The sequence below is a fragment of the Hyalella azteca genome, unplaced genomic scaffold, assembly GCF_000764305.2.
Source record: "Hyalella azteca isolate HAZT.00-mixed unplaced genomic scaffold, Hazt_2.0.2 contig5433, whole genome shotgun sequence".
Classification (NCBI taxonomy): Eukaryota; Metazoa; Arthropoda; class Malacostraca; order Amphipoda; family Hyalellidae; genus Hyalella; species Hyalella azteca.
Window position 1 is genome coordinate 93,957 of NW_025935623.1, and position 12,866 is coordinate 106,822.

General features: G+C 47.3%; 1 protein-coding gene across 1 annotated transcript; it reads right to left on the minus strand.

Annotated features, from left to right (window-relative positions):
- Positions 1-1,056: 1,056 nt before the first annotated feature.
- On the minus strand, positions 1,057-11,565 carry LOC108681020 (putative uncharacterized protein DDB_G0277255). Its single transcript, XM_047880479.1, has 11 exons — positions 11,407-11,565; positions 10,849-10,926; positions 9,231-9,359; positions 8,854-8,919; positions 8,470-8,706; positions 7,236-7,383; positions 6,232-6,345; positions 5,071-5,185; positions 4,632-4,743; positions 3,825-4,411; positions 1,057-2,920 (listed from the first exon to the last, which is right to left on the minus strand). The coding sequence occupies exons 1-11, from the start codon at positions 11,563-11,565 to the stop codon at positions 1,102-1,104; spliced, it is 3,564 nt and encodes a 1,187-aa protein (XP_047736435.1). The 3' UTR covers positions 1,057-1,101.
- Positions 11,566-12,866: the final 1,301 nt, after the last annotated feature.

Genomic DNA, 12,866 nt, shown 5'->3' on the forward strand with positions numbered 1-12,866 from the left:
ATTTGAATTTTTTTATTAAGCACTGTATTGTAGACGCAGGAACATCAAAATTCTTAGATATTGCTTTATATCTCATCTCTTCTTTAGGGGAATTTATAATTTTGCTTCCGAGATCATTACTAAGCTCTTTTTTCTTTGCCATCTTCAAACTTTTAGCAAAATTTTAGCTTTTTCCTAAATTGTGAAAAAATGATATTTTCAAACTTTGCAGAAAAAAATATTATAATGCTTAGTAACACCAAATTTTGTAATACAATTATTGTGTATCTACTACTATTTTCATTAATTGTTCTTCTTAAATATTATGATAAATGATCTGGAATAAGAGGGCACGAATAATTCTGTACGGTTAGTTACTCACAAAATTCAAAGTAATTACTATCGAAAGTTATTATATACATATTTTCTAGCATTAAATTTGTTGTACATAATAATGACAACCCTTCCTAGACGAATACGTTGTAAATGATCTCTATTTTTCATTAAAATTGGAATTATATTATATTTCAGAAGGGGAATGAATAATTTCGGGCACAAGTGTATATGCCAGCATGACTAAATGTGCTCATAATTTAACGAGTTTTTTTTTCTGTCCAATTTTATAATCAATAACAACACAAAATTAGACATTCACTGATCTGTTCACACAAGATATTCTTGCTCAGCGACCGTCTCTGCAGGATAGTAAGAAAAAAACTGCTTCACATATTATTCATCTCTTGTTACAAAAGTAATAGCAATACGTTAAATTATATCATAGTATAATATTTAATTAATAAAATTGACATACAATTGCTACGACGTTGGCATGTCAAATTTGGAATGCTCGTATTTGTGGCATGGTGGAACTAGAAATAAGTTTAGTTGTTTGAAGCACATTATGTTGAGTAGTAGCATATAATAAATTTGTTGGATGTTATTCGTTAAAAAAATATTTAAATATAATTTAATTCCGGTGACCATGATTTTAATTTCGTTATTATCGTTACATTTACGTCGTCGACCACACGTCACGTCCACACGTCACGTCCACACGTCACGTCCACACGTCACGTCCACACGTCACGTCCACAAGTCACGTCCACACGTCACGTCCACACGTCATATCTGCGTGCAGCTGGTGCTGTCGTCCCAGAGGTCACACCATCTGCCGTACACCAGCCGTCCATCACCCGGCCGCCCGTCCACAAGGGACGTCGTGGACGGACTGCCGCCCAGGCGACGGGCGAGGTGGTCAGCGTACGTCGTCAAACTGACGGGTGGTGCCGGGACGGGCGAGTGGACGGGCCTCGGTGCCCTGGGGGGCAGAGGAGGGGTCTTGGGGCTGGGAAGGTCTCCTCTGATGGGGCTTTGTTGAGGACGTGTGGGCTGAGGAGACTTGAGTTCCCCTAATGGGACGGGCCTGGAGGTCTGCTTGTCGCTGTTGGTTTTGTTCTTATTGTTCTCAAAGACTGTGGACTTTTTGTTGTTCTCAAGGGCTGTGGACGTGCAGATCCTGAATGGGTCTGGGCGAGTGGTCTTGTTGGACTCGTAAATATAGGCCTGCTTGCTGTTGCTGTTGTTCTTGTCGTCAGGATTGAAATATGCGGCTTTTTTGTCTTTAAATTTGTTGTTTTCGTGGACATTAAAGTTGTGGTTGTTGTTCTTTATGTTTTCACTATAGTTGTTCTTGGAGTTCGTTTTGTTGTCTTCGAAGTTGTTGCTGTTATGGTTGTTATCGTCACTGTGGAAGTGGCTGCTGTTTTCATCATAGTTTCGTCCTCGTAACGGGGACTTGGTTGAAGTCCAAGTCAAGGACCGGGAGAGTCGACTGAGACTTTTCGACCATCCTTTCCTCTGACGCCGTCCCAATGGGGTATCGTTGTCCCCCGTCGTCATGAGATGTTGGGTGTCTAAGGTGGGGTCGTGGGGAACAAGGGGAACGTTAGACTCGAGAACCTTCGTCGTAGAGTGAGCTTCAAAATCAGGCAGAGGCATCGGGGGCCTATTTTTGGGGCTATAAGCCCCAACCACGGTCCCATTGGTATCTGATTCAAACGAACCTTTTTCGTGGCAGTAGCAGCTCTTACTGCTCCCGCTACTGCAGCAGAAAGTGCAGGAGGTGCTGCAGAAACTGCTGCCGGAGGATACCGTCTGGCATTGCAGACATGCAGACGGGGGAGTGAGAGGTGCATCGTATTTTGGTGGGTCTGGGGTATCAATTAGGTTCACTTGGATCAGAGATCGGTGGAACCAGTCCCTGGTTTCAATTCGACTGAACCGGTTAACATCGACATCGGTGGTTGCAATTCCGTTGTACCAGTCGATCTTCGCATCAGTGGTTGACATGTTGTTGTTGTTAGCCATCGCACCGGTAGATGGTATTAGGTTGTTCCATTTGGCTTTCGCATCGGTATTCGACATATTGTTACAGCATCTAGTGCTTGGATAGACCATTCTCATTCGGTTACGCCATTCGACAGCAACTCCGCCATCCAAGTTAACCTCCTCATAGTCGTTGGACAGAATATCATCCTGAAGGCCACTGCTGCAAGAGTCAATCCCAAGGCAGAGGAGGGACTTGCTGCGTTTCAAAGACGCTTTACCTTTCTTAATGCTGGGGTTATTTTTCCGCAGGAGTTCTTGTTTATCCTTTAGGGCTAGAGATTGACTTTTCTTGGACGCATCCCGATGTGCGAGGATGCGTCGAGCGCTAGGTGACAACATTTGGTTGTCTTTTTGGTTGTGGTAGTTGTCGTTACTGAGGTTGTTATGGTTGTTGCATATGCAACGGGTGCCTCTGCAGCTTGAGTTCTCCCGAAGGTGGAAGAAGAGGTCCTCGCAACGTCCTAAGCTGTAGGATCGACCACCTACAGGAAGAATCCTTGGTCTTCTACGAGAGTTCGTGGGCCTCAGAAAAGGTTCCTCCTGCGCCCAAGTTCTGTAAGAAATGAAGAGCATGATTTAATTGCGAAAAATATTCGACTGACTTTATAGTAATCAATCAAATGAATGAAAATGCTTCTCCTAACTGACACACAGCAACGATCTTGGAACATCATTGAACAGTTTGTTCAACACATTGACTTGAAAGGAGGGTAGATCACCCTAGAGACCTTCACGATACTGGATGCGTTCCTGAGCACAATCCCCGATCGTCCACCTCTGCATCTTGGCCATCGGAAAGAAGCAACCAAAAGCATTGTGAATCAGCTGGCCCAACTGAGGGCATCGGCTGGCCCTTCTGAGGGCATTGGCTGGCCCGACTGAATAAATTGATTGGCCCATTTGAGGGCCTCAGCTGGCTCAACTGAAGGAATCAGTTGGCCCTTCTGAGGGCATCAGCAGGCCCAACTGAGAGCATCAGCTGGCCCAACTGAAAGCTTCAGCTGGCTACACTGAGGGCATCAGCTGGCCCGACTGAAGGAATCGATTGGCCCAGTTGAGGGCTTTATCTGGCTCAACTGAAGGAATCAGTTGGCCCTTCTGAGGGCATCAGCTGGCCCAACTGAGAACCGATGCACGGTAGAAAGGTTCCAACACTATTCATTGCCCTGGAGGGAGGAAGACCTGCCTCCTGAAGGCTGAAGTACTGCGGACGACGAAGGCCGCAGATTAGTGAGACCGTTTACCAGTTCGTCTAGAACTTACTCAGAGGACGTGGGGCGATTTGTGAGCGTCACCTACGAGAGTACCGAATTGATAGCCCACCTTGTAGAGTACTTAGCTTGAAGTTCAGAGCTGATATCCCTCCTGGTGTGCTACGCTGCTAACCCACTTGAAGTGACATGCTGGTAGCCCACCTCAAAGGCCGTGCAGTTGACACACTTATAGCACCGACCCACCTTGTGTGAGCGGGGCAGTGTGCAGCGGTGGTTTGTGTAGGGTGGAATACGTCGTTGCTGAAGCCGCTGTCGTTGCTCGAGTGGAACGACCCCCTGAGTGGGGATTCAGAGGTCGGGGAGGCCGTCGAGGGGAGGAAGCAACTCAGTGACACACTCCTGTCACTGACAGACCCACTGATAGAGCCGCTGACTCCACTGGCAGACAAACTCAGGGTTGAGTCTCCGGGGTTGGATGGGAAATTTGTCAGAAAATCGGGGTTGTAGAGGTCCTGGAAGCCTCCTGGTTTCTTGCTGCTGCTGTTAGGGTTGGGGTTGGGGTTGGGGTTGGGGTTGGGGTTGTGGCGGGGGTTTGAGTTGAGTTCTGAGTAAGGGGGAGGTGGGTCGGGGGCAGTGTGGGGATTTTTTGAATTATTTGAACGAATTCTTTCATTAAAATTAGATCGATCGCGAGAGGAAGATATTGGGTGGTGGGAGAAGGGGTTTCGGTTGGAAATGGACTGGTTCAGGTGGCGGGAGGTGGCGTGTAGGTGGCGGGATGGCGGGTGGATGAGATGTGTGGCAGCGTCGGTGGCATCTGCCGCTCGAACCTGCCACATTAAGTTCACAATTGATCATTTAAACTATTACATGCAAACATACATATCATCCTGCCCTGATCATTCCCATAATGATTTAATTGTGTTTCCCAAAGAAATTACTTTACCATTGAAAGAATAGTTATATATTAAAGCCTACTTTTTAAAGTTAAAAATAAAGATATAACACATACAGACTCACTGCGTCACTACTCACCGTGTCACTACTCACCGTGTCACTACTCACTGTGTCAGTAGAAGTGACAGTGCCTGTAGAGGTGCTGTCACTAGTGTCAGTGGCGTGCCAGATGTCAGCTACTGGCAGAGGTTGGCAGGCTGCGCTACTAGGGGACAAATCAAAGCACTAGTTTGTTTACTAGCAATACAAGCCTTTTATACAACACATATTAACTGACACAGTAATACAAGTAAAACAGATGTGCACCACTCAGCGGTTTACTACTCGCTAGGAACAGCAGGCTAGCTCTAGAGTCTAGGGAGAGGCTAGGGTAAGTTCACTAGGGACTATGGGGAGGCTAGGGCAAGTTCACTAGAGTCTAGAATAGGCTAGGGCAAGTTCACTAGAGTCTAGGGAGAGGCTAGGGTAACTTCACTATGGACTAGGGGAAGTTCATCACCCTATCTGCCACACGGTAATCACCCCAACTCACCCCGGGTCGGGGGGCTGGTGGCGGGGGAGGGGAACCGTGTAGGCGGCGGGGAACCACCCCCGCCCCCCGTCGCCCCCGCAGCGCTCCCCATACTGCCACCCCTCACTGCGCCCACCTGTGGGGAGGGGCAAAACTCACAATTCTTTGCCTGTGATATTATCTCTATTGTTATCTATAATATTATCTCTATTGTTATCTATGTTATTGTCGTACGCGCAGTACCTTAATTAAGATCCCTCCAGGTAGCAGGCACCCAGAGTTTGTTTGGGAACCTCAACACAAGGCCATGCTGCAAGCACCACCTCTGACGGCGATCAAGCGTCGCTCATGGTTGAACTATATAAGGTTGACCCACGATGATTTCCGTCTTTCAGTTCAGCTTTCTTATTATATCACTGAGATCGAGAAACGTAAACAAACCCGTCGTTCCCATGACGGATTGGTTGACTGGTTTGATCGCACTTCGGTGAATGGTCAATGCCCGTGACGTCACTGAGATCAGTAACGCGAACAACGAACTACAGCGAACAACGAACTACAGCGAACAACGCACTACATCCGCAAAAAAATGATTAAGACATGATTAAGTATGACTTGACGTACGTATCGATGATACGCAGCGTTAGCGCCCGCACGTCATACTATATATATACTATATATATACTTTACTCAATTAAACTAATTTCGGTCTCTAATTGCTAGTTTTTATTATTGTATCTGAAATTGTTAGGCGAAAATAGCCTGCATGCCGAATTTCAGATCTCTAGAACAATCAGAAGTGGGCTAATTTTGGTTGTCAATGTTAACAACAAACAAACAAACGCGAAGCTAAGCTAAGAAAAACGTGTTAAAATTGGCTTCTGATGGGTCAACCTAATACTAGTTCAACCATGATCAGCCCCGCCCACAAGCAGCACACAGAAATGAACTGAGCTTCTCAAGGCTAGAACCCACGGCTGGTTCTTTTCATTTCTGTGCCGCTACCACTGCCCTACAGTGGCCACGTAATGCGCCCGATTATCTCACTCTTAATCACCCCGCTACCCCTAATCACCCCGCTACCCTTGATCACCACGCTGCTCCTAATCACTCAGCTGCCCCTAATCACCACCCCGCCACCCCTAATCACCCCGCCACCCCTAATCACCCCGATTATCTCACCGATTAGCAGGATTGTGTCGCCCGCCTGGAAGTTGAGCTGCGTGCCGGCGGCGGCCCTGTAGCTGTACACGGCGCGCACCAGCTGCCCTCCACCACCTGCGTCATCACCACCATCTGTGCAGGCAATAATTCATATAAAATTAACAATTAAGAGAAATAAATATAACAGCTTTCACGAATAAACCTACAAATTAAAAAAAAACGAAACATTTTTAGGGTCTCATTCGTGAACAGGACCGAACTCTAGCCATTTTACGTATATTCTATAAAGATCAAATGTTTACATTATTTACCTCCTTACAACTGATGACTTTTGTACGGACCAAACTCCCTTTATTCCACAACGAATCACTTTGAAACCCTACAACTTATTTCACTTTTCCTCCCTTGAACAACCGATAATCTTGCGGTAGATAAAGCGATTGCTAGCTTCCCATCTCTTTTCTCGTGTCCGGTGTCAATCAGGCGTCTCATTCTATTCATTATAATTATATTCTAAGATTAATTCATCTATAATTGAGACGTAATATTAACTAGACGTAGTAAAGTTCGATGGTAAAGTATTAGACCCGAGTCAGCATGGACAACATCACGTGACAGATCATGCGAACAAGACATCACGCAGTAGTGGGCGGCAGCCGTGATCTATAAAAGGGCTGGGAACTTTAGTTAGGCTCCCCGGAAGCTGACAAGTGCGCCGCAATGGAACTCGCGCTAGAGCTACTCCGGCCTAACGCTCGATATTTTAGCCTATACCTTTATCGTATCTCTCATGTATTACAACCCCGTATCAAGATCAGTTCTCTAGATGGTGTATTATTTATCCCTCGAACACTTTCTTATCCGTATCTTTATTTAGTCAACGAATCCCTGCCCTCAGGTTCAGGTAACAATATACAAGCAATATATACAGTATATTGCTACCTGCCCTCAGGTTCAGGTATAAATAAATATTCAGTCAGGTGACGCTTAATATTGCCGCCTGACACCCCCAGCGCAAGCACCTTCACCGCTGTAGGGGGCGGCGGCGCCCATGTCGCTGTCACGTCGCCCGTCGCCCCCCGCCTCGTCCAGGGATTGCGAGCGCTGCAATCTGTTCTGCAGCTCACACAGCTCAAGCGATGGCGTCGCGTAGATTGCCTCCGGGTCCTCCTGCTCGCAATCACAGCGCAATCGTGGACCAGTTAATGCAACCACAAGCTCAAGGCAATCCTGAAGCCCTGCATGCAATCACCACGTAATCGTGAAGCACTGAATGCAATCACCACGCAATCGTAAAGCGCTGCATGCAATTACAAGGCAATCGTGGAGCACTGCAGCAATTCTTATGCATGCAACCACAAGGCAATCGTTGACCTCCTCATGCAATCACCAGGCAATCATTAGCCTCTTAATTCAATCATCACAAACTCATACAACACCGTGTGCAATCACGATGCATTGATGATACACTTCATATAAAATGATGCAATTATTATGCAATTATGAAACACTACATGCAATTACGTCACAGTGATGAAACGCTGCATGCCATGCCATCACGATTCACGACGCATTCATAAATTTTCTTAGAAAATAATGTTGTATAATTGTAGGCATAATTCAATTTCAAAATACTTACCATGAATCCATCACGCCTTCAATTAATAATCTACCAGATCTATCAAGTCAGATCAAGATAATTTTTGAACGATTATATTTATTTTTCTCAAATCGTCAACTGTCAAGGTTGTTAAGCTCGTTAATAAAGATTAAAGGAGTATTCCATCGAAATTGAAAAAATTATGCATCATAGAAAATTACCCGGTTGCGTATTTTGAGCATAAGCTACGGTAAATAAATATAACGACGTATGAACTGAGGTCCAGTCTACACGTTCTACTGTTCGTTTGAAGGAAAAGTATTTAAAATTTCAAAGCATTACAGCATTCATTACAACAACAAACTGTATTCATAGAGGATATTTGAATGCAAATACAATGACTATATAGAGAAAAATTTTGTATCTCAATCTTTTTTTGTCTTTCAGCTCTCAATTGCACCCACACCCATCATCACTTTACCCTCCCTGTCCCCCAGGACCCACCCTCATCTCGGGGGGCAAGGCCCCGTCCCCTCCCTGTCCCCTAGGACCCACCCTCATCTCGGGGGCGAGGCCCCGTCCCCTCCCTGTCCCCCAGGACCCACCCTCATATCGGGGGGCGAGGCCCCGTCCCCTCCCTGTCCCCCAGGACCCACCCTCATCTCAGAGTCGCAACAGGCGGGGGGGTCACAGCATGAAGGAGGGGCGGGGTTGTCGCAGCAGTGAGGGGAGGTGGGGGGGAGCAGGTGGCGCGTGGACGCCACGGCTGTGCTCGTCTTCAGCGCCTCCGTCAGTAGGGCGGCACCTGCCGCGTGGAGCGCATGGAGGTGTCGGTCGACGCTGCACTGCCGCTCCAGCACGAAGCCCAGGCGTCGTCGCTGCTGCTGCGCCGCCTACAGGAGAAGCTTTAAATTTCTTCCAAACCTAAATTTTGTTTTTCAGACTATTTAATCAGATTATATTGATTACAATTATTTATGATTATATTAAGATAATATAAAGAGAACTAACACAAACCGTGACACACAAAGCGCCCTCACCTCGCGCAGGCTCTGCGTCAGGAAGGCGGTGAGCTGCGCCTCGCTCTCCTGCAGCGCCTCCTGCAGCTGCATAAGCAACGGTCACACTTTTAACAACATTGTATTTACTAAATAATTATTCCAATATTCTATTATTATTCAGTATCTGCCATATTTGATTTTTAATTGTCTTAATATTATCTGGCATTTAAATCCACCATACATAATATATTACAAATCTATACGATATAAGCAGATATTGCTATGGCAGCACCAAAGTATTGTGATATTGTATTTTTAAAATTGTATTGCTCGAAGAATTTAAACATTCTGATTTCTTTTCCCCAATTTTAATCTCTTTAATGGCCGTGGCCGCCGATGGGGCGCCGATGACTCACCCTGGCGTGGTTCTCATCAGGCGCGGTTCGCAGGCGTCCCTTCTTAGCGGTTCTGCGAACCGCGGCGTCGGCCTTGTCCCGCGCTGCCCTGAACCGCTTGTGTGCACCGCTGAACTGCTTGTGTTGTGCCTGTGTGAGAACCGCGTAGAACTTGCGTGAACGGGAGAACACAAATAGGAACATTTCAATCGCGCATTCACCGCCGTTTGCTTCACATTCACTCATTCACCGCCGCTTGCTTCACATTCACACATTCTCCACCGCTTGCTTCACATTCACTCATTCACCACCGCTTGCTTCACATTCNTTCAGGTATAACGGGCTACAGATGTAATGGGCTTCAGGTATAACGGGCTACAGATGTAATGGGCTTCAGGTATAACGGGCTACAGATGTAATGGGCTTCAGGTATAACGGGCTACAGATGTAATGGGCTTCAGGTATAACGGGCTACAGATGTAATGGGCTTCAGGTATAACGGGCTACAGATGTAATGGGCTTCAGGTATAACGGGCTACAGATGTAATGGGCTTCAGGTATAACGGGCTACAGATGTAATGGGCTTCAGGTATAACGGGCTACAGATGTAATGGGCTTCAGGTATAACGGGCTACAGATGTAATGGGCTTCAGGTATAACGGGCTACAGATGTAATGGGCTTCAGGTATAACGGGCTACAGATGTAATGGGCTTCAGGTATAACGGGCTACAGATGTAATGGGCTTCAGGTATAACGGGCTACAGATGTAATGGGCTTCAGGTATAACGGGCTACAGATGTAATGGGCTTCAGGTATAACGGGCTACAGATGTAATGGGCTTCAGGTATAACGGGCTACAGATGTAATGGGCTTCAGGTATAACGGGCTACAGATGTAATGGGCTTCAGGTATAACGGGCTACAGATGTAATGGGCTTCAGGTATAACGGGCTACAGATGTAATGGGCTTCAGGTATAACGGGCTACAGATGTAATGGGCTTCAGGTATAACGGGCTACAGATGTAATGGGCTTCAGGTATAACGGGCTACAGATGTAATGGGCTTCAGGTATAACGGGCTACAGATGTAATGGGCTTCAGGTATAACGGGCTACAGATGTAATGGGCTTCAGGTATAACGGGCTACAGATGTAATGGGCTGCAGGTGTAACGGGCTACAGATGTAATGGGCTACAGGTGTAACGGGCTACAGATGTAATGGGCTACAGGTGTAACGGGCTACAGATGTAACGGGCTATAGATGTAACGGGCTACAGATGTAACGGGCTACAGATGTAACGGGCTACAGATGTAACGGGCTACAGAAGTAACGGGCTACAGATGTAACGGGCTACAGATGTAACGGGCTATAGATGTAACGGGCTACAGATGTAACGGGCTACAGATGTAACGGGCTACAGATGTAAAGGGCTACAGATTTATTTATTTATTGAAAAAAGTGGTTACCCCGATGGCTCGAGGAAAAGCTCCACATTGAATTAAAAAAATTATATATACGATCATACATGCATATTCATACATACACATACACAGACACACATACATTGGCACATACGTATATGAGATAGGGCATTCGATTCATAAGAACAGAGTAAAAGGTTTAAGATTAAATAAGCACTGGCTCCTGTCCCTGCCGCTGTTGCCAGGCCTTCACAGCTGCCTTGAAGGCAGTCAGGTCAGGAGCTGCCACGGTCTCCTGGGTGAGGGAGTTTCACAGTCTAGTACCGGAAGGGAAGAATGACTGGCGGTATACATCAGTTCTTGCATGCGGCACTATGAGCTTCTGATGATGACCTCTGGTGATTCTGACAGCAGGCTGAAGCCTACCAGGTGGGACGTTCATGTCCACCAGCTTATGCATGATTTTATACATCATGCAGGCTCTGCCCGCTACTCTTCTCCGCACGAGTTGCTCGAGGCCTAATTTTGACACCATCGATGAAGCGCTTGAGTGTGGGCCGAAGTCCCCAAGGATACGTCTTGAGGATCTGCGTTGGACTGCCTCTAGCGTGGACACAAGACCCTGCTGGTGCGGGTCCCACACGGACGATGCGTATTTCAGAATCGGTCGGACCATGCTCTTATAGCAGTGGGTCTGGACGTTTGTGGTGCATCCTGTAAGATTTCGATGGGTGAAAGCGCTTATCGTCGTGGCCTTTGCAGCGACAGACCACACATGGTTCCCCCAATGCAGGTTGCTGGTGATGGTAACACCGAGTTGCTTGGCGTCCCTGACGGATTCCAGTGTTTGGCCATGCAGGGTATAGCTGGAGGGTATCGGGGACCTCTTCCTTGTTACTGAGAGGAGGTGGCACTTCTCGACGTTGAACTCCATCTGTCAAGTGCGCTCCCTGGCATCCAGCTTGTTGAGGTCATCCTGCAGGAGAGCAACGTCATGTGGGCTTCTGATGCGAGAGTAAAGGACGGTGTCGTCTGCAAAGAGTCCAACCTTGGCTTGGATTCCGTCACATAGGTCGTTGATATAGATCAAGAAAAGGGTAGGCCCCAGACGGAACCTTGAGGCACTCCTGACACGACTAACCTGATGCTGGAGCTCTCACCTTCTACAACGACTTGCTGGGTGCGGTCTGAGAGGAAGCTGGAAATCCATCTCTTGGTCATGCTCCTGATACCATAATAGTCCAGCTTGGTGAGTAAGCGCTGATGAGGGACCTTATCAAAAGCCTTGGAAAAATCGAGCAGGATCATGTTGGTCTGACCACCCCTGTCGACCTCCGCTGCAAGATCATCCACCGTCAGGATCAGCTGGGTTACACAGGACCTCCTCTTCCGGAAGCCATGTTGCGCATCGCTGAGAATGCTGTTGCGGTCGAGGTGGTCCGTGATCTCCGATCTGATGATTTGCTCTAGGAGCTTACAGCACACGCAGGTCAAAGAAATGGGCCTGCAATTGGCCGCCTGACTACGGTCTCCTATCTTGAATACTGGCTGCACCAGGGCATGCTTCCAGATAGCAGGGACGACTCCTGTGGACAGCGATCTGTTAAAGAGAGGCGTCAGTGCGGGTGCTAGCTCATCGGCCGTCTCTCTGAGAAGTCGACATGGGATTTTGTCCGGGCCGGCGGCTTTCCTGGGGTTTAGACCAGAAAGAAGTTTCCTGACTCCTATGGTGAATACGGAAATATCTGGAATGTTTGGGTGCGGGATGATGTAACGGGCTACAGATGTAACGGGCTACAGCTGTAACGGGCTACAGATGTAACGGGCTACAGATGTAACTCACAGCTGTCAGCTGCAAGTCGTGCAGCTGCGCGTGGACGTCGTGCAGCTGCAGCAGACACGCGCCTGTGGGAGAAGCCATAGTAAGACGGACGTACGTACGAACTTACAATCGTCGTATGTACGAACTTACGACCGACGTATGTACGAACCTACGACCGACGTATGTACGAACTTACGACCGTCGTATGTACGAACTTACGACCGTCGTATGTACGAACTTACGACCGACGTATGTACGAACTTACGACCGTCGACTGGTGTGAGACCATCTCAATAGTGCACATCTCATTAGTACCTGTCTCATTAGTACCAACCTCTTCAGTCTACATCTTTTCTCATTGGTGTACATCTTGTCAGTAGTGCAAATTTCATTAGTGTACATCTCGTTAGTGG

What these genes read in the sequence shown, in the direction of transcription:
- LOC108681020 (XM_047880479.1), bottom strand. Translation starts at nt 11,565, where the DNA reads ATGGAGTTCAACGTCGAGAAGTGCCACCTCCTCTCAGTAACAAGGAAG. An exon ending in CGACACAATCCTGCTAATCG is followed by an intron (nt 5,186 to 6,231) that starts GTGAGATAATCG and finishes CCCTCCCCACAG; the next exon opens with GTGGGCGCAGTGAGGGGTGG. An exon ending in ACACAGTGAGTAGTGACACG is followed by an intron (nt 4,412 to 4,631) that starts GTGAGTAGTGAC and finishes TTAATGTGGCAG; the next exon opens with GTTCGAGCGGCAGATGCCAC.